General features: G+C 36.3%; 1 protein-coding gene across 1 annotated transcript; it reads right to left on the reverse strand.

Moving 5' to 3' along the window:
* Window positions 1–301: 301 nt before the first annotated feature.
* LOC137652112 (uncharacterized) lies at window positions 302–16,351 on the reverse strand. The gene is made up of 10 exons (XM_068385317.1): window positions 16,226–16,351; window positions 6,319–6,700; window positions 6,057–6,195; window positions 5,494–5,668; window positions 5,194–5,350; window positions 4,793–4,954; window positions 4,032–4,234; window positions 1,390–1,478; window positions 1,013–1,167; window positions 302–566 (listed from the first exon to the last, which is right to left on the reverse strand). The coding sequence occupies exons 1-10, from the start codon at window positions 16,259–16,261 to the stop codon at window positions 376–378; spliced, it is 1,689 nt and encodes a 562-aa protein (XP_068241418.1). The 5' UTR covers window positions 16,262–16,351; the 3' UTR covers window positions 302–375.
* Window positions 16,352–18,617: the final 2,266 nt, after the last annotated feature.

Genomic DNA, 18,617 nt, shown 5'->3' on the forward strand with positions numbered 1-18,617 from the left:
TTTTTAAAAGTACAGCATTATAGGAATAGTTTTGGATGACAAAACCCATTTACCCTAATATAATTTCTGTTCAAGACATTAAAATTTTATACAAGTGTTATAGCCAGCATAAATTTTTAAAATGTCAACTATTTGAAGTGGTTTTTATGGGAAACAATTGAGTAAAGCAATTTTGTCTGGTTTGCCAAAACTCCCACATTAAAATTTAAAAATCATCAAACAAGTATGCTTTTCCTTCTCAGTTGCCAACCTTCAATTGTCATCCCAAGAAAGCTTCCTAAAGTGCCAAGAAAACATAACACAATTAACTTAATATTTATTCAAAATAAAACTATAAAAAGCTAAAAATTAAATTTCTCCATAACAAGAGTCGGTTCATTGGCAAGATTTAGTCGGAGTAAAGAACGACATCTGATGCATTCTAACCTTAAAGCAAACCACTGTGATTATTACAATAAGAATGACAATCAGGCAAACCAGGCCAATAACTGTACCATAGTAGGTCGTAGGAGAATAGCAGAATTGTTCCAACGCACTTGCAACAACCGGAGAACCCGTTGGGAGTCCTGTAAAATTATTAGATTTTTCAGAGATTTCAAAAGTACTTATCACATTTAAGTTAATTGTAAATTACTGTATAATATATGGTAGTAGACAATCAAAATTATATAAAGTAAATTTTTTGCATAGCCTAACCCTTTTACCCCCAAAGGACGTACTGGTAAGTTTCACAAAACACATCCCTTTACCCCCATGGACGTACCTGTACGTCCTTGTAAAACACTGCTATTTACATTTTTTTTTTATATTTTTTTGGAAAAATTTCAGGCACTTTCCAAGAGAAAGAGACCAACCTGACCTCTCTATGACGAAAATTAAGGCTGTTAGAGCAATTTGAAAAATATATACAGCAAAATGTGCTTTAATAAAAAATAACCAGTGGGGGTTAAGGGATGGAAAATTCCAAATAGCTTGGGGGTAAAAGGGTTAAATATCCAGAATAATTACTTACTGTGACCACCACTTTCGTCTCCGTCTCTAAGCAGAACCTGCAAGCTTCTAATCATTTCTACTCTGTCTATCTCATGAGCATCAGATCCAGCCTTTGCCTTGGCTTCTCTTCGTCTTCTGCTCCTCTCTTCCGCCAATCTTGGATGGAAGCCTTCACTGTAGAGACAAAGACCGTGAATTAGGAATTATAGTCTCATCACAATATTACGGAATCATAGAAAAAAAAACTAAGCAGCCATTGATTTAACCACTGAATAGGATGAAAACTGAATGGAAACTTTCTTTAAAGATAAAGAGTGAATTAGAGGAATTTAGTCTTTATATTCAGAATAAATCATCGGTCATAAGAGTACTATCAAAATATAAGGATCAACTTGCCTGCAAGGATCTATAAGTGGACATTCTTTGTAACACACTTGGACATCACATTGCAGTACAACTCTTAATGATGTGGGAAATCTGAAAGCCTGCAAGTATAGGTGTAGAAAATATAAAGAAAACCCGATGTTTATATTTATCAAGCTCGGTACCAGGCAAAACACAGTACATTACACCTTAACAGCCTGTTTAATACAAGTTCACAACTACATCTTTCAATCAATATATTCATTAAAGGTACCAGAAATATGCCCTACTTTATATTTTGCCAAATAACTTTGCACAAATTATGGAATAAAGGACTTAGTTTTCTTTTGCCTTCATTCCATTTTATTTCTTGACCTGCATCAATGACTTCTCCAATCATCGAATCCCAGTTCCATCTAAATATTGGTTTCTGATTATTCCTAGTCCCTTACATCAACAGCTCTGTCTTAGATTGCATTATTTCCTGCCACTTGACAAACTTTTTTGTATTTTAGATATTCACTCACTGGCCATGAAATTCTCCTATATTCTCTGATCTAATCTTAAGATTCTGCAGTACAGTATAGAAGAGTACAGGGCTTAAACACATTAAATCTTTCAGTGCGTCTTGACAAAATAATTTTTTTAACTAGTTATTTTTCCCACTTTATCCACCTTATTTTCTTACTGGCTTAAAACCAAATTCATAGTTCAGTATATGCCAATAGTAAATTAATTTCCTCATACGCCAATTACCAAACTGTTTCCCACTTATACATCCTGCTATAGCAACACCATCCATTGCATAAGGTACATTAGAAAGTTAACCGATTCCACGGTAACTTTTTAAAAGTTTTGGTCATATTAACCATATGCAAAGTTGTACTCTTTCATTTGATATCTTAAAATTTCCATACTGGCATCTTTGCCAGTCTTACAACCTATTGAAATTATACTGCTTGTAGCTTGCTTAATTTCTATGATTAATAGCAAATTATAAAATTATTCATATGAATCTCTGCTACATGGCAACTGCTGCTGGACCTGTGAGGGCATTTGGATTTGAAAGTTTAACTGGGGGAACCTAGCAATTACACAAATAAGTTTGACAGTCAACACTAAGTGTACCCAAGATTGGAGATAAAAAAAAAAAAAAAAGCCAGAACAAAGTTTGTATTAAAGTAGATTAAATTAAATTTCATGGGGAGAAATGCAACTATATCCTAGTTTCAATATCTCTAATTATGGGGATGAAGGAACACTGACAAGACCCTCTAGCAACAGGCGTAAAATATGTATAGCAAGAAGCGTAAGATGAAAAATTTAAGCTTACTCTAGCCTACATCATAAACAGAACTAGATGATTAATGTGCAGTTGGGTTAACTTTCTAAGCATGCTCATACCACTACTGTATTTTAATTTCTTCTATCATATTTACCACGGCTTTCATTGTTATGGTTTTTGTAATGTCTGGAGCACCCTCCAGCTTTCATAATACCCAAACATTTTCTTCAGATGTCTAAAATGCATAAGGACTGCATAAACCAAGCTTAGCTTAATATTGTGTGTTATTGCTCCGAGATTTTGGAAGAGAAAATATTACTAACACCTATATAAAGCTACCTTAAGACTTAGGGAGGCCTAAGGACCATCATTAAATAATTCTTGTCAAGTCCCTTATTGCATTACACAGATTTATTAAACTAATAGAATTTTAAGAGAACAATTTAGCTTAGGCTAGAAAATACAAATTTACATGTGGGATATCTAACGTTAAAAATGCAGGCCATTTCAAAGTGGCATTACATCATCAGATACCAAACTCCAAATCATAGTCTAGTTTGGGGCAACTATTTATATTAAGAGCAGGCAACAAATTATTACAAGACCTTGAAAAAGGAAACTCTTCAAGGAAGAACACAGAGGCATTCACAATACCAAGGATCTCCAGAGCTCTGTATGCTATTTTTTTTATTGCTCCAGAGTTTAAACATTTTCACAAGATAAGAGGGTTTTGGCAAATTACCAGTTTTCAAATAGATTTTTACTGGCGATTTTAAGTTTTCTTGCTCAGCCCTTAGAGACCCTTAGTATTTTGAATGTTAAACCTCATAACCTCAATTGATCTTTTAGTTTAGGAGCTAAAAGACTGCCTTCGAAGCACAACTTTGCTGATCATCAGTACTTGTGAAATCTCTGCATTAAAATCTATGGTAGGCTTTTTAAACAGACCTAGATCCTCAAAGATTTTACAAGGACTAAGGTGCAAAGTATTTAGAGGAAAGATTATCCACTTAAGGAGTCAAACTACTCTTAAAGCTACCCCTGAAATAACCAAGGATTAGTTCTAAAGTGTATTTAATGCTAAATATTAATGAAAACTAGAGAAGTCAATTAAGACTAAAGACCTGATCTGGGTATGAATTCAGGTAAAAGTTGAAATTGGTAAAAAGCATAAAAATTACTGCTATACACCAGACTTTGAAATGGTGGACCTCAGAACCCAAAGACAACAAACATAAATGACTAGTTAAAAACTCAAAACGATATGAAAATATTTCAAAAGTATATTGGAATGTGGTATTAATTAAATTTTTCATTCCAAGTTAAATGTACATGTTCTAGCTGAAAATACAGCATACTGCCTGATCTTAACAGAACCTTTAAATCTTACCTTAAAGTAGACATAGTTAAGGGTGACCAAATCTCCATTGGGCATTGTATTCCTTTCCTTCTTAAAATGAGAAAAGAGCGAGAGTTTGACCGAGCACCCGTTCTCAATAACCGTGGCTTGTCCAGCAAATTCCCTTCTTTTCTCCGATATTTGATTGGCTCCTCCACTTTCATCCCACTGAACCTGAGCTTGTTCTTGTCCTCCTGTTTGGGGTTTTTAGGAAATTTATTTACAATAAGTAAAAAGTTAGCAGCCATCATTATCAGCAATAGAGTTCCTACTTCCATAAATATTTATATAGCAAAATTATTACTAGTTGCATGGGTCGGAAATAGCTAAACTTACTGCCTCTTGAGAGGGACTGTTCTATCTACAGTACAGTACTGTATAATATATTGCACCATGAACTGTCTTCAGTACAGTTGTGCATCATAAGGAGTAAAGTGACCAAAGTCCTTAAAAATTCTATAGCTTATACTATTCTTGTGAGCTCTAGAAATATTTTAGATATGCCTTGATAAAGGTAAAAAATTTTTAGATATGCCTTGATAAAGGCAAATTTTTTTTTAGATATGCCTTGATAAAGGAGAAAATTAAGCACTGTAATGGAATCTTCATCCTTAAAATCAGTAATACCAAACACATAATCTTCCAAGTTTTGAACACATAATTGCAGTCAAGTTTATTCTTAAGGAATCAATAAAAAAAAAGATTCTACAGGAAAAATTAAAAGATTCTTTCAGTGTTAACAGTTTACTCACCATCCAAAGCATGACAGGCGAATATGTTAGAATCGAACCAATAAACGTTGTCAGTTAAAGTGAACACCAGAGTCAGGACGTCCCCGATATAAATTGGATCGGTTCCCAGAGGGGCGGCGGAGGGGCCTTCCCCTTTTTGAATCTCCATCCACATTTTAGGGCCTTAAGAGTAACAATTTAAAGTAACCATTGATAACAGTTTACCTTCCATGATTTAAGTTTTATGTAAAGATTCAAAGTCAATTTAACAAATTAAAAAACAAAACTTTCAGCTAATAGTCTTATAAAAGTAAAGAATCAGCTTAATAAAGCTTGCACTCCAATTTGTATACACCATTTATATTAATTCTTGCATCTCTATCGAAAAATTATCAAATCCTCTAATTTATGAGGTGGCCCACCAGGATGTTGCGATCTCTCGAGCGTAGCCACCAGCTCCTTTGTGCCAAATTTCCACTCAACCGTTTTGTTGAAGTCGTCGGGTCTGTCGCACCTCACTATCACCGATGAATCGTCTTCACTCACGATGGTCCTATCCCACTGGATCATTAAACGATGCTGTAAAAGGTAAAGTTACTGTAGAGTTTCGTAAATTCAACCCCACAATTAAGAATAAAAATTCAATAATTAGCCTTTTTGACTGTTCCAATTAACTGCCTTTGATAAATTTGTGCCAAATTTAAATATTAGAAATGAATTACCTCTATAACTGGGTCCAAGAAAGACTTTCCCTTGTACACTATTCTATTCTCTTGGTCGCCACAGCTCCCATGCTTCAGATTTAGGCTCGCTTCCAAGTTGTTCTGTCCAGTGAACAGCAGACATTTAAGGAACTGATTATGTGGATAAATGAAACCATTGAAGGGCTCTGAAAACCTAAAATAAAAAAGTAACAGGTTATAAAATGAAAGGTTTAACTTTTGTATTTTTGAGTTTAAACTTTTAATCTGAATTTTAAAAAACTACCTAAAACCTAAAATAAAAAAGTAACAGGTTATAAAATGAACAGTTTCACATTTCTATTATCGAGTTTAAACTTTTAATCTGAATAATTTTTAAAAAACTTTTACCTAAAAGTAACAGTTATAAAATGAAAGTAAAAAATTTCTATTCTTGACTTTAAACTTTTAATCCGAATAATTTTTAAAAAACTTTACCTAAAACCACCTAAAATAAAAAAGTAACAGTTTATAAAATGAACAGTTTCACATTTCTATTATAGAGTTTAAACTTTTAATCTGAATAATTTTTAAAAAACTTTTACCTAAAAGTAACAGTCATGTGAGTCTTCAGACACTGAACCTGGGTATCCTCAACTCTCCTTCGGCCATCAAAAGAAAACTGGTTAAAATTTAAACCCGACGTTTCCCCCTCTTGTGGTCGAACAACTATATTTGGTATAACTGCAATTACCAGAAGTTTAAAAGTCAATCAACAGGAACTTGCGCTAATACTTCAATATGATCATTTTACATACAATGCAAAACTTCATTTAGGCCTACACTTTTGTGCTATCATAAACTAACCATTAGGATTCAGGGACTGCTTTGAACCACCTCCAAACTGCTGGGATCCAGACACCAAAGCACCAAGTTGTGGTGATGGGGGTTGTTGCTGTGGCGGCTGCTGCCTATGTTGTTGTTGCTGCTGCTGCTGCTTTAACTGCAGCAGCCGCTGTTGTTGCTGCTGCTGCTGCAGAAGAATTTCTTCGTCCGGTCGATGATGTCTCTGTTGTTGTTGTCTATTTTCTTCCTGTGGTGAGGGCTGCTGCTGTTGCTGTTGTTGTGGTGGTTGCTGTTGTAAAGCCTCAGCCACTGGGACATTTTGAGGAGCACCACCAGGCGACACAAAGAACGGGGGTTGCTGGTTGTGGGTATGCACATTCGGGGGCACGGATAGGACAACACCCTGTGAAAAAATTTTAAAATTAAATCTCTAAAAATCTTTAAAAGCCCATTTGATTCGGTACACATACTATCAACAATCAAGCACTATCAGTTTTACTTTATCAAAAGATGTTATTTCTGCATTTGACTAAATACAGTTAAGTATGAAAAAGTTATTGGCTATAAAGCTATTCTGGACCTCCAAGAACTTTTTTCATGTTTATTTAAAAGCAACTTTCCTTTAAAACAATGTATTATTTCCTCTTTATCCATTCTAGAATCAACAGAATCATCCATACCTAGAATAAAGATCAAACCTAGTAAATAAGTGACCCCCTGGGATCAACTTTACCTTAGTCAAATCTTAAAGTTTCCCATAGAGAAACTTCACCCCTTTTTAACACTTCTGAATGTAAATTAGGTCCCCATTTTTCTACTTTTATAACAGTTTGCCAAGTATTTAATGAAAACTTTACATAACAATTGCAGTATATCAATAAAAAAGTTATCAACATATTAACTTCTTATCCATAATGTCTTTTGTGATGAGACTAGTTTAGCATAGTTGAAAAGAGAGAGCATGGAACTGTATGCCAAATTATTTGAGCTGGAACCCAAAAGGGTTAATATTTTATTATAGTTCTAATCTCATCAAACTAAAGTGGGAAAAAAATACCATTTTCCTCGAAGTTTGTGAATTTTACCATTTTCTACACTTACACTTAACATAGCCTCAACTGCTCCCTCTTCACAGGAGGTAATATTAACCTTTACGCTTTTGCCCTTTAGATACACTTTTAGATTTAAAAGTTAATTTTTTAGCTCAGGAAACATAGTATGCATCTTATATGGGAACTTTTTTTACTTACACTCAAATTCCATTTGGCCTAAATACTGACTACGATGTCCATACAGTATTCTGTAATTGGAAAACTTAAAACCACCAATTCTCAACTTAATTCATATAGTTTATTCTATGAATCTTTGACAACCTCAAACAATTTTTACACTAATTTGTGTTACTGCAGATAACCAAACACTCACAGCATTTAAGTTTACACTACTGTCATTGCTTGCTTGCTCATTAGATTGTCCAGCATTGTGCTGGACACTGGCTCTTGCGTTGGCAGCCCATAGTCTACGGCCTACATGAGGCTCTTAGTTCTTCCCTCAAGACTAAGGTCACCTACCCAAGTTCTTTGCACTCCTAAGTGCAAGGAAATCCACAAAGGAATCCTACGAATCTGATTAGTCCCCCTCCGTCAACTCCAGTCCTCCTTATGAGCCAAAGAATCCTATGTACCCACATTCCCCACATGTGGTAGAGGGTACAGCAGGTTGCTCTGGCAATTTGTTCCCTACCATGATGATGATTGCTCCGTCAAGGACAGAATTGGCAACATGATCAGGGGCTGGAGGAGGTCCGTGAAGATCAACTAAAGTGGAGGGGAAGAATCCCTGGTTGATAGGGGATGGCCGCGGTCAGTGTCTCTTGAAATGGCCACGGCCCTACGCCTCAAGAAAATGGTACCTCTCACTCCTAGCTGTCTTCTGTTGTACACAATTACACCCTCTAGTGGTAACATCTTTTCAACTACTCTTACCAAAGTATCACAGCCTGAGGGAGGAGTAGGAGCCCTACATTCAGGTCGGGTGATAGAAGGCACCAAAACTTCCAACATTTTTACTTAACCTAAATTGTTATTGTTCAAGCTTGATATTTAAAAATTAAATCTATTAGCTTTAATTTGCAGAGAATACAATAATTTTCTCTATCTGAATGATCACCAAGGAAATTATTCTCCATTTAAAGCACTGCAGTCTACAAGTGCATTTACTATCTCCAAATTCATAGAGAATCTTGAAAAATTTGTATTCATTTCTGTGTTGAAAAGCAGCATTCTACCTCTTGGTAGGCATGGGAATTGTCATAACCAAAAAAAATTGGAGAAAAATATAAAACTACATAGAATAACTGGAAGTTATAAAATGCACATTCAAGAGTCTGGTACACTGTTTTTGAGCAAAAGTGGAGTAAAAAAAATACACCTACCCAACATGCAAAGATCGGGCTGCACTGCAGGAGCAACAATGCTCTCAGCCTTTCAGGCTAGCATGTAACTTACCAATTCATATGTGGACAACAGCCAAATACCACACAGCTGAAATCAAACAGAACAGTTCTAGTAAGGGATTCTGGGCTCGACCAGTGTCGCTCCGTGAAATGCTCCTCTAGCACCATTTCTAAGGCATAGTTATTGCTGAATATACCAGAGAAAAAGAGATGCATGGAATGCCAGGAATAAACCCAGCTCGCTCACTCTTAAGAGTGTCGGTATAGAAAACTGGGGCGTGATTGAATCACGACCATAGATCCCTCACCAATTAAGACCTCTCCTTCATCAACATCCCCCTTCACCCCTACATCTCCCCAACCCTTAACTTCATTCCTCTATCAACACCTGCATTATTCAGATCAAACTGAACAGTTCCATATAAAGGCTTTTGTATTTTCTTACATAAACAAAGATAGCTACTGACATTAAGCTTAAGGATTATATATTGTACAAGTATAAAGAAATAAAATTATATTGAAAGTTATCAATAATATAAAGTTAAAAAGGGTTGCAGAGTTCCAGTGCCTATACACTAGCCTCCATTACTGCTTCACCATACAAATAAGACAATTCTGTCCCTAAAACTAAACCTGGAAAGTAATAGGGGGCTGTTGGGGGACCAGGCAGGCCAACAGTAAGTGGAAAACTGCAGACACTGGACCCAGCAGAAATAAGAGAATTATCAGGTACTTTCCTTTCTTTGGTTAGGGGCAGAGGGGCAACCACTGTCCCGTGCTCACTCAAAAGGCACGGAGCAAAGCCTTCCACCCCACATTCCAGGTCAGCCAAAGCGCGAGTATGTTCGAGTACGGCCTCTAGGGCTCCATCAACATGACCGCACATTGGTGAACTTAGTTTCTCATCAAACCAAGTTCAGTAAGGGCCTTAATGGTTGCGTCCAAACTATGACAGTTTAGCAGTGAGGTTAGCAATGGCAGCAAGAGTTGATTGGTGTACGAGTAATGAGAATATGGAGTGTCTTATGCGCAAAAAGAAAATTCTTGTATTCTAACTGCTGGTGTGCTGGAAAAAAGGAAGAAAAATTTGGTGCAAAGATTTTGCAAAATTTGGGAAGACTATGTTACAATATTCAGGAAGGTTTAAGTGAAACTGAACTATACTTCATAAATAAAGTGAAAATTAATCCAAACAAGTTTTACAACCTCATCTATGAACAGGAACCTAAAACCACCAAACAGGATACGAATATGAATTATGAGAAGATTTAGTGTTGAAGCCCTATTACAGGCAACATTACTTAATCTGTGAACAGGATGCAACTATACAACACTTCAATAAATAAGACAAGAATTTCCAACCATGGTTAGTAAAATTATACCAGTAACTTCAGAGATTACCGAAGTCCTAAAAAAGCACTTCTTCGACTTGCTAATTTACCACATTCCTCTTCTACTGTATGTTAATGAGAAGAGCTCTTTTTCGCTTCAACTCTCATTCAATAATATGATTATTATCAAAATGACTTTTAGAAATTGCTGCAACTCTTTAATCACTACCTCTAATCATTGGCCCTCATCCCAAAGGCCAAAGGGGTATTGTCTAGACAAGTAATATGTTTATAGTTACCTCATGGGACAAATAAAACTTATGACTTGTCTAAACTTCTAAAGTAGAGCATACAGAAATGTCATGTTGGCATCGGTGACAAACTTAGCCTCGTACGGCAGGGAAAGACTATTCCATACTCTTTGAACCCCCACAGAGCACAGCTCTCGTTATTTCGGTAATCACACGACAAAAACCTACACCGAAATTAGCTTGCCGCTTCAGACGTTCACCTTAAAAAATGTTCGTCTAGCAAAGCTCAACTGTGCGGTCAGAGCCTAATGGTGACATTTTATACCAAACAAACCACTCATCAGTTGAGAGAGGAGCAAGCATCACAGTCCTAGAATGAAGGGAGATTAAGATTGGCAACACTCATCCCATCAATCTTTGAACAGCGAGTATGCGGCCGTACACCTCTGTCCTAACTAGCCAGCCGGGGCTGCCATGTAGGTAGAGGACTACTCTGGTGTTGAACACCCCTTTGAGAGTCATGGTAAGAGACTACAGCTGCCCTTCCTCCTCTGAGAAGAGTCCAAATTAGAATCTGAGGAAAAGCGAGGAAAAGCAATGAGGAGTAAGGACAGCACACTTCCTTAAGGATTGCTCCAACAGCCACAACAAGGGGGCACAATGCCACATGAGAAAAGGAAGGCACACTCACAAGGCCCCGAGATCCCAGAGGGACAACCACAGATATTGATTGAGTAGGAACAAGCTCCAGACCCCTAGGACGAGGATCAGGCCGATGGGCATGGGAAAAGGTGAGAATCATAGGCACCGGATCAGGGCTCAGATTAACACTAAGCACATTGGCAGTACTTTTCATGCTACTGCTCATGCCCATACCCTTACCTTTCTTACCTTTACAGGCCGCTAGGGCCACGGCTCCCAACTCTGGCACCTTACCTGCCAGGTTAGGCGCTACCTAACCAGCCATACTTTAACCAGCAAGGGAACCACTAGGTTCCCTGACACTTAAGGGAACCACCAGGTCCTTCAAAACTGCTGTTAAAAGGGACACCAAAACATGGTTAAAAGTACAGAGAGTACCTGGGAAGAGGTAGCATTTGCTACCAACTACCTCATAAAAACTGATGGGGGGGGACTTGCCTAAAAGACCGAAGGCAGGCTAAGTCTTCTAGGTCAAATTAGTCCCATTTCCAATTGAAGATTTAAAAGATGCAGAAAATTTCACCAAACTACAAGAGACCTACCGAAACAGGGTAAATATGAGTAACACAGGCAGTTTTCCCTGATTGTGATAAGTTGCATGTATCGTCTGTCTATAAAGGAAAAGGTGATGCAGACAATTCAAGTTCATATAGGCCAATATCAAATCTGTCATTTTTCGAAAATTATTGAAACTGCTGTATATGGACAAACCTGGAAACATCGGAAACAATCTAATGCCATACCCGATGATCAATCTGCATACAGAGAAAATTACTCCACAGAAACAACAGTGTTAGCAATTAAAAATGACAACAGAAATCATAACAAATGGCAAGTGTTGCATTCTTGTGATGCTTGATCTAAGTGCAGCTTTTGATACTGTAGAACATACATATCTGATGGAAGACCTTAAAGCTGTGGGCATCGTAGAACGAGCATACAACTGGTTTAAGTTATCTTGAAAACTGCAAAATTATAGTAGTAATATCAAATGTTGAATCTGAGACAAGAAAACTAACCAAAGGGGTGCCTCAAGGTAGTATACTAGGTCCTCTCCTATTTGAAATTTACACGATTGAACTGGCAAATATACAGTACTTGAAACTCACAGTTTAAAATATACGCTGACGAGAATTCTATTTCCCAATAGAATCAGTTGATGAAGCTAAAAGAAAGATAAAGGAAATAATGACTGACATTAAGGTGGATGTTAACAAAAAAAGCTCAAGCTTAATGAAGATGAAAGTGAATATCATTTTTGGAAATGGAAAAGATACAAAAAGAATCTAATGCTTCCAAAGAATTGAAATAGGTCAATCAATCATTGACCTAAAGAAATCTGTCAGAAATCTTTGAGTAATCATGGATGATAAGACTGACAATGAATGAACATATTATGGTAAGAAATTTTAACTCTCATATTGGAAACATAGCATTTATTAGTAAATACTTTAATGAAAAATCTATGGCCATCCTCATTAATCACTACATTTTCAAGAATTGATTACTGCAACTCGCTGATCTATGGCTTACCAAATTATCAGCTGAAGAAAATTCAGCGAGTACAAAACAGAGCCACTAGATTAATAATAGGACTACATGAAAGGGATAGAGTTACCCCTGCACTAATTAAATTACACTGGCTGCCGGTAAAGGCAAGATTTGAATACAAGCTACTCTTACTAACGTTTAAGATACTGAACCAAAATATCTAAAAGAATGCCTGAAAAAACTAGAACTAAAAAAAAATTTTACCATAAGACACATGAGTGACTAACAGACCATCTGAACCAAGAACAAATAGTAAATTTGGTGAAAGGTCTTTTAGCTACTGTGTACCTAGACATAATAAACTGCCAACTGATATGAAGGACTTAAGAAGAAACTAAAGACATTACTTTTCACAAGATATGATTTGAAAGATGCTACAATCAAAGAATTGTATAAGTTAAAATGAAAAAGTTTCATTAGACGATTGATATGGACCCGCCCGAGAAGTAGTTCACTTGACTTCAGTGGAGGGTTGGATTTAAACCCAAAACAAGTAAACAAGCAAGCAGTCAACCCTGTCTCAAATGTTTTCAGTTGCTGAAGGGAGCAGTGAACACTAAGGGTTACCTATTTACCAACAAAACCTGAAAATTCAAACTAAACAGATCAGTCCTACCAATATCTGCAGCATACTATACTATCCAGGGACTAACCCAGGGGTGTAGGCCACCCCCCCCCCCAAGAGGAGTCTGTCCAATCCCTATGAGTTTTTTGCCACTACACCAGAGGCCACATCATTCACTCTGGACACCGGGATGAATGGAAACAGTCATGCCCCTACAGGAGGCACAAAGAGCAAAGATCAGCAACAATCCCTGCAATACGCCATTTGTTGGCTTAACCGTAAACCAATTGAAATGTGCTTCATTACCCGGGGGAACCTGAACTTCTCGCTTCCACTCGGTTATAAACTACCCTTCACTTCCTACAAAGTTTTTCCAAGGGCTGTATGCAGACCTATACATGAACGCAGTCAAATTAAAAGCAAGGAATCTAAGACTGCATGGGGGAAGGTTTCCTCTCTCTGCACCCTAGCCAGTTTCATAACTCCTAATTATCCAACAGACTACCAATTCCAGCCCGTGCTGAAACTATACCTCTAAACAAAGGATAAGGGTTTGTAGGACACAGGAACAAATAAAAAGAGGGAAGCAGAGAATGGTAGCAATTGTAGGGTAAAGTGAGAAGTCGGGAAAGGTAGGCGATTATGGGAACACTGGGGAAAATCTTCATTTTTACTCATTTCAGACAGGCATGTGTTGGAGAGGTAAGCAATACTGTATTAAAAAGATTAACATTTTTAAAGATCTAGTTGAGGAAAAGGGTGTCAAGAGAGAATGGAGAGTGTTCTAACTACCACCAAACAAACACTAAAAATGAATGAATTGGACAGTGTTCCCCCAGCAGAATAAATAATGAATGAAGTAGATATCCCTACAAAAGAAAGCTACACAAAAATCTATAGAAATTACGGTACAGTATTGTGAAATCCAACCCTAGAGCGAGTATAATACAGTAATGGAAAATATCTGATATAGAGATGCAAGATAATGAAAATTTGCAAAACGGTAGTAGATCCAATACTCTGTGGGAACTACAGAGGAATAAAGATTTTAGTTACAGACACCAACCAGAATTAACATACTACTAAGTTGTGGTTACTGATCTTGTTATATTCATTATAGCAGAGAGAAAACTACAAGAAAGCATTATAGCATGGAAAGGTTCCCTAGAAACTAAAGGCCTGAATTTGAAGGTGAACATTGGAAAGCTCTGATTATTAGTAATAGAGAAGGACATTCAGTAAACTTAAAAGTGGATGATGACAGGCAACTGTGCGAAAAATTTACTAGTTTAATTACTTGGGATCAACAACCGAGGCGAGAGTTTCTGGCAAGGTAGCTAAAGGTATTGCATGGCAAAATTGGGGAGTAGCTAGTGTTGTTTTAAACCAAAAAATGCCATCATGAAAATAAAATTTGCTTAAGAGGTAACAGGCCCGTGCTATTATATGGAGGGAAGAAACTTGGGCACTTGAATGGACTGTTAACAATCAAGGAATTCTATAAGTTATGATGAAAATGTTTCGTTAGACGACTGATATGGACCCGCCCAAGAAGTAGTTCACTCGACTTCAGTGGGGGATTGGATTTAAACCCAAAGCAAGTACAAAAAAAGTTAGAATGACAACAGAATTGGGTTGTTGGAACATCACTGCCAGAAAGAAGGAGAGTCAGGACTGGGGTAGATGTAAAATTGAGGAAAAAAAAATTAAAGACGCTCGTCAGATGCTATGGCCATGTAATAAGAAGAAAACTAAGAGCATGCGAATGATGGGGACGAGTGTGGGAGCATGAGTCCATGGATCAAATGGATGGATAGATGTGAGGGAACTGGATTAAGTTGTAAGGAATAAAAATATATTTAGAAAGTGGTCCCAGCAGCCGACCCTGCTACATTATTATTATTATTACTTGCTAAGCTACAACCCTAGATGGAAAAGCTGGATGCTATAGGCCCAGGGGCCACAACAGGGGAAATAGCCCAGTGAGGAAAGGACACAAGGAAGAACAAAATACCCTAGGAAGAGTGACATTTAAAAATATATCCTATATAAACTATAAAAACTAACGAAACGAGAAGATGAATAAATAACAATAGTGTGCCAGAGTGTACCCTCAAGCAAGAGAACTCTACCCCAAGAAAGTGGAAGACCATGGTACAGAGGCTATGACACAAGAGACTAGAGAAAATGGTTTGATTTTGGAGTGTCCTTCTCCTAGAAGTCGCTTACCACAGCTAAAGAGTCTCTTCTACCCTTACCAACAGCAAAGGGACCACGGAACAATTACAGAGCCGTAGTCAACCCCTGGGGTAAAGAAGTTTGATAATCTCAGAGGTGTTAGGTGTACGAGGACAGAAGAATCCGCAAAGAATAAGCCAGACTATTCGGTGTATGTGTAGGCAAAAGGAAAGTGAACCGTAACCAGAGAGAAGGATCCTATGTACTACTGTCTGGCCAGTCAAGGAACCCATAACTCAAGCGGTAGTATCTCAATGGGAGGCTGGTGCCCTGGCTAACCTACTACCTGATACGATAGAAATAAAGGTTGCGAGATAATGTCTGCATTCAATAAATTCACGTTCACAAGCTCCTTCAGGAACACTGATATGTTTAATCTAATTATAAAGAATGGCCGGCACTTTTAATTAACGGAAAATGTCACCTACAGGATAATAATTAGTCATAGCCAATAAGAAATAACTATTATAAATAGTGCAAAATAAACTAATTTCACTTAACCTGAAACAAAAATATTTGTCGTAGTTTTCAATATTTCACCACACGCCATTCTAGTTCCACATTTTCAGTATTGCTTTTCCATCTACTGTATTTACATATTGATATATGAGGAATCTAATCATTCCAAAAAGCCACTAATATTCAATAATCATTCATCGAGGCAAGGAATATAATAGGTAGCTTCGTTAATGTAGAAATAACTAATATTATACAGTAAAACTTTACCGGAATATCCAGCATTTCACATTTAATAACCTTTAATTCCTAATCACAAAGTAGCCATCAACATTAAAACCCGATTAATAGCTATCTCAAACATTCACATTATACTTACACACAAGAGAACGATAATACACATTATAATCTCCATTTTGACACGGAAAAAGTAAGAACTAAAAAAATTAAACTGTAAAATTTCACTCTGGGTCTCCACACGGCAAAGTAGAGACTGAGGAGTGGTTTCACGGATCCTCAAGTTCGGCTCAGTTACTGCTCTAAACAAGGTTGTTAGCGTCAGAGGGGTTGTTAGCCATTTTATGCCATTTTAGGTAATCATTACATCGTTTAAAGTAATCAGATAAGTTATATATATATATATATATATATATATATATATATATATATATATATATATATATATATATATATATAAATATATATATATATATATATACACGCACACACACAGTATTCACTCGGCCACACTATTCTATCTTGTTTTTCTTCCTCTTGTTATTTTCAAGTTTATATAGTTTATATATGAAATATTCATTTCATTGTTATAATTGTTCTTAAACTTCTATTGTATTTTTCCTTATTTACTTTACTCACTGGGCTATTTTCCCTGTTGGGTTCCTTGGGGTTATAACGTCCTGCTTTCCCAATTAGGGTTGTAGGTTAGCAAATAATAATAATAATAATAATAATAATAATACATTTGTGTGTATGTGTTTGAAGGTGAATGGTGTTTTATTTTTGCGTGCCATATTAAAAGAAAGAAAAGGAAAATTTAATGCAAATAAACTATTACTAAACCAAAAATTATATATTGCCCAAACCAACAAAATGAATGGAAAAAGTTTGTCGTTTATTTAAGACTTTAAGCGAACTCTAATGAGAGAGAATTTCCTTTTGCCGTCTGCCTAATTACAAATGAAATTCCCCGAAGCGCTAATGGTTTTTCGCATATACCCTAATTAAAGCATATTGGAAAATTGAGAGAGAGAGAGAGAGAGAGAGAGAGAGAGAGAGAGAGAGAGAGAGAGAGAGAGAGAGAGAGAGAGAGAGAGAGAGAGAGAGAGAGGCTGAAAATATAAAATGATGAGATCAAGTCAAGCATTTCTCTGCATCAGTAAAAAAAAAACTAGGAGAGAGAGAGAGAGAGAGAGAGAGAGAGAGAGAGAGAGAGAGAGAGAGAGAGAGAGAGAGAGAGAGAGAGAGAGAGAGAGAGAGAGAGGCTGAAAATATAAAATGATGAGATCAAGTCAAGCATTTCTCTGCATCAGTAAAAAAAAACTGAGAGAGAGAGAGAGAGAGAGAGAGAGAGAGAGAGAGAGAGAGAGAGAGAGAGAGAGAGAGAGAGAGAGAGAGAGAGACAGAGAGAGAGAAGAATTCAACTAAAAAGAATGATGAAAATAGTCAATTTTCCTTTCTATCGTGCAGCGTTAAATTTTGGACAAAGAACGTTGTTTTCAAGATGTTGGATTATTAACCACTATTATTATTATGATTATTATCATTATTGTTACTTACTAAGCTACAACCCTAATGAAAAAGCAGGATGCTCTAAGCCCAGGTGCTCCAACAGGGAAAATAGCTTAGTGAGGAAAGGAAACAAGGAAAAATTTTGACTATAGTGTCTTCCTTCCCACGAGCAGGGCATACTTGATAGCTTGATTTATCTATTGTCAAATCATACTCACACACACATACACACACACACCCACACACACACACACACACACACATATATATATATATATATATATATATATATATATATATATATATATATATATATATATATATATCTATCTATCTATCTATCTATGTATATATATATATATATATATATATATATATATATATATATATATATATATATAAGTAAATAGGGACATTAATATAAAAAAGAATAAGTATATAAATTAATAATGAAGAGAACATACAGTAATATATCTTTTTATAAGTAGGATCTTGTCAAGATTAGCGAACCCAACCATCACCGGGTTCGCTATTCTTGACATGTGGAAAATTGGGTTCCTTATTCTTGACATGTGGTAAATTGGGTTCCCTATTCTTGACATGGGAAAATTGGATTCGTTAATCTTTACACGAGCTTTTCAGTTGCTACTTAAAGCTACTATTAACTTGTTGAACTTTCTTTTGTTCACTTAAATGGCTAGTTAAATATTTTTGTATTTTTGTACTTACTTGAACACCTGTATGAGTAATTAAACACAAGTCCAAGCATTTCGATTGCTTCTTAAAGCTTCTATTTACTTGTTAAACATTTTTTCTATTCACTTAATCAGCTAGTTCATTTTTTTCCTACTTAAACAGCTGTTTGAGTAACTACCCAAATCCTTCAAAAAATGGTTTTCTTCTATATAATATAAAAGAAAAACTAATTTAGATATTCGGATATCCATTATCCCTCAAAACTGAGGTTGTGAAACCATTAGTTGGGAAGGAAATGTTACCTATGATTGACTGGATGAAGAACA

Source organism: Palaemon carinicauda, chromosome 13 (assembly GCF_036898095.1).
Source record: "Palaemon carinicauda isolate YSFRI2023 chromosome 13, ASM3689809v2, whole genome shotgun sequence".
In the NCBI taxonomy this organism is placed as follows: domain Eukaryota; kingdom Metazoa; phylum Arthropoda; class Malacostraca; order Decapoda; family Palaemonidae; genus Palaemon; species Palaemon carinicauda.

Excerpts from the sequence above, each read along its gene's own strand:
- LOC137652112 (XM_068385317.1), bottom strand. The coding sequence starts at position 16,261 with ATGGAGATTATAATGTGTATTATCGTTCTCTTGTGT. Across the intron at positions 5,669-6,056 it reads CACATGACTGTTACTTTTAG|GTTTTCAGAGCCCTTCAATG; the intron begins GTAAAAGTTTTT and ends TTTTTATTTTAG. Across the intron at positions 4,235-4,792 it reads CGCCTGTCATGCTTTGGATG|GAGGACAAGAACAAGCTCAG; the intron begins GTGAGTAAACTG and ends AACCCCAAACAG.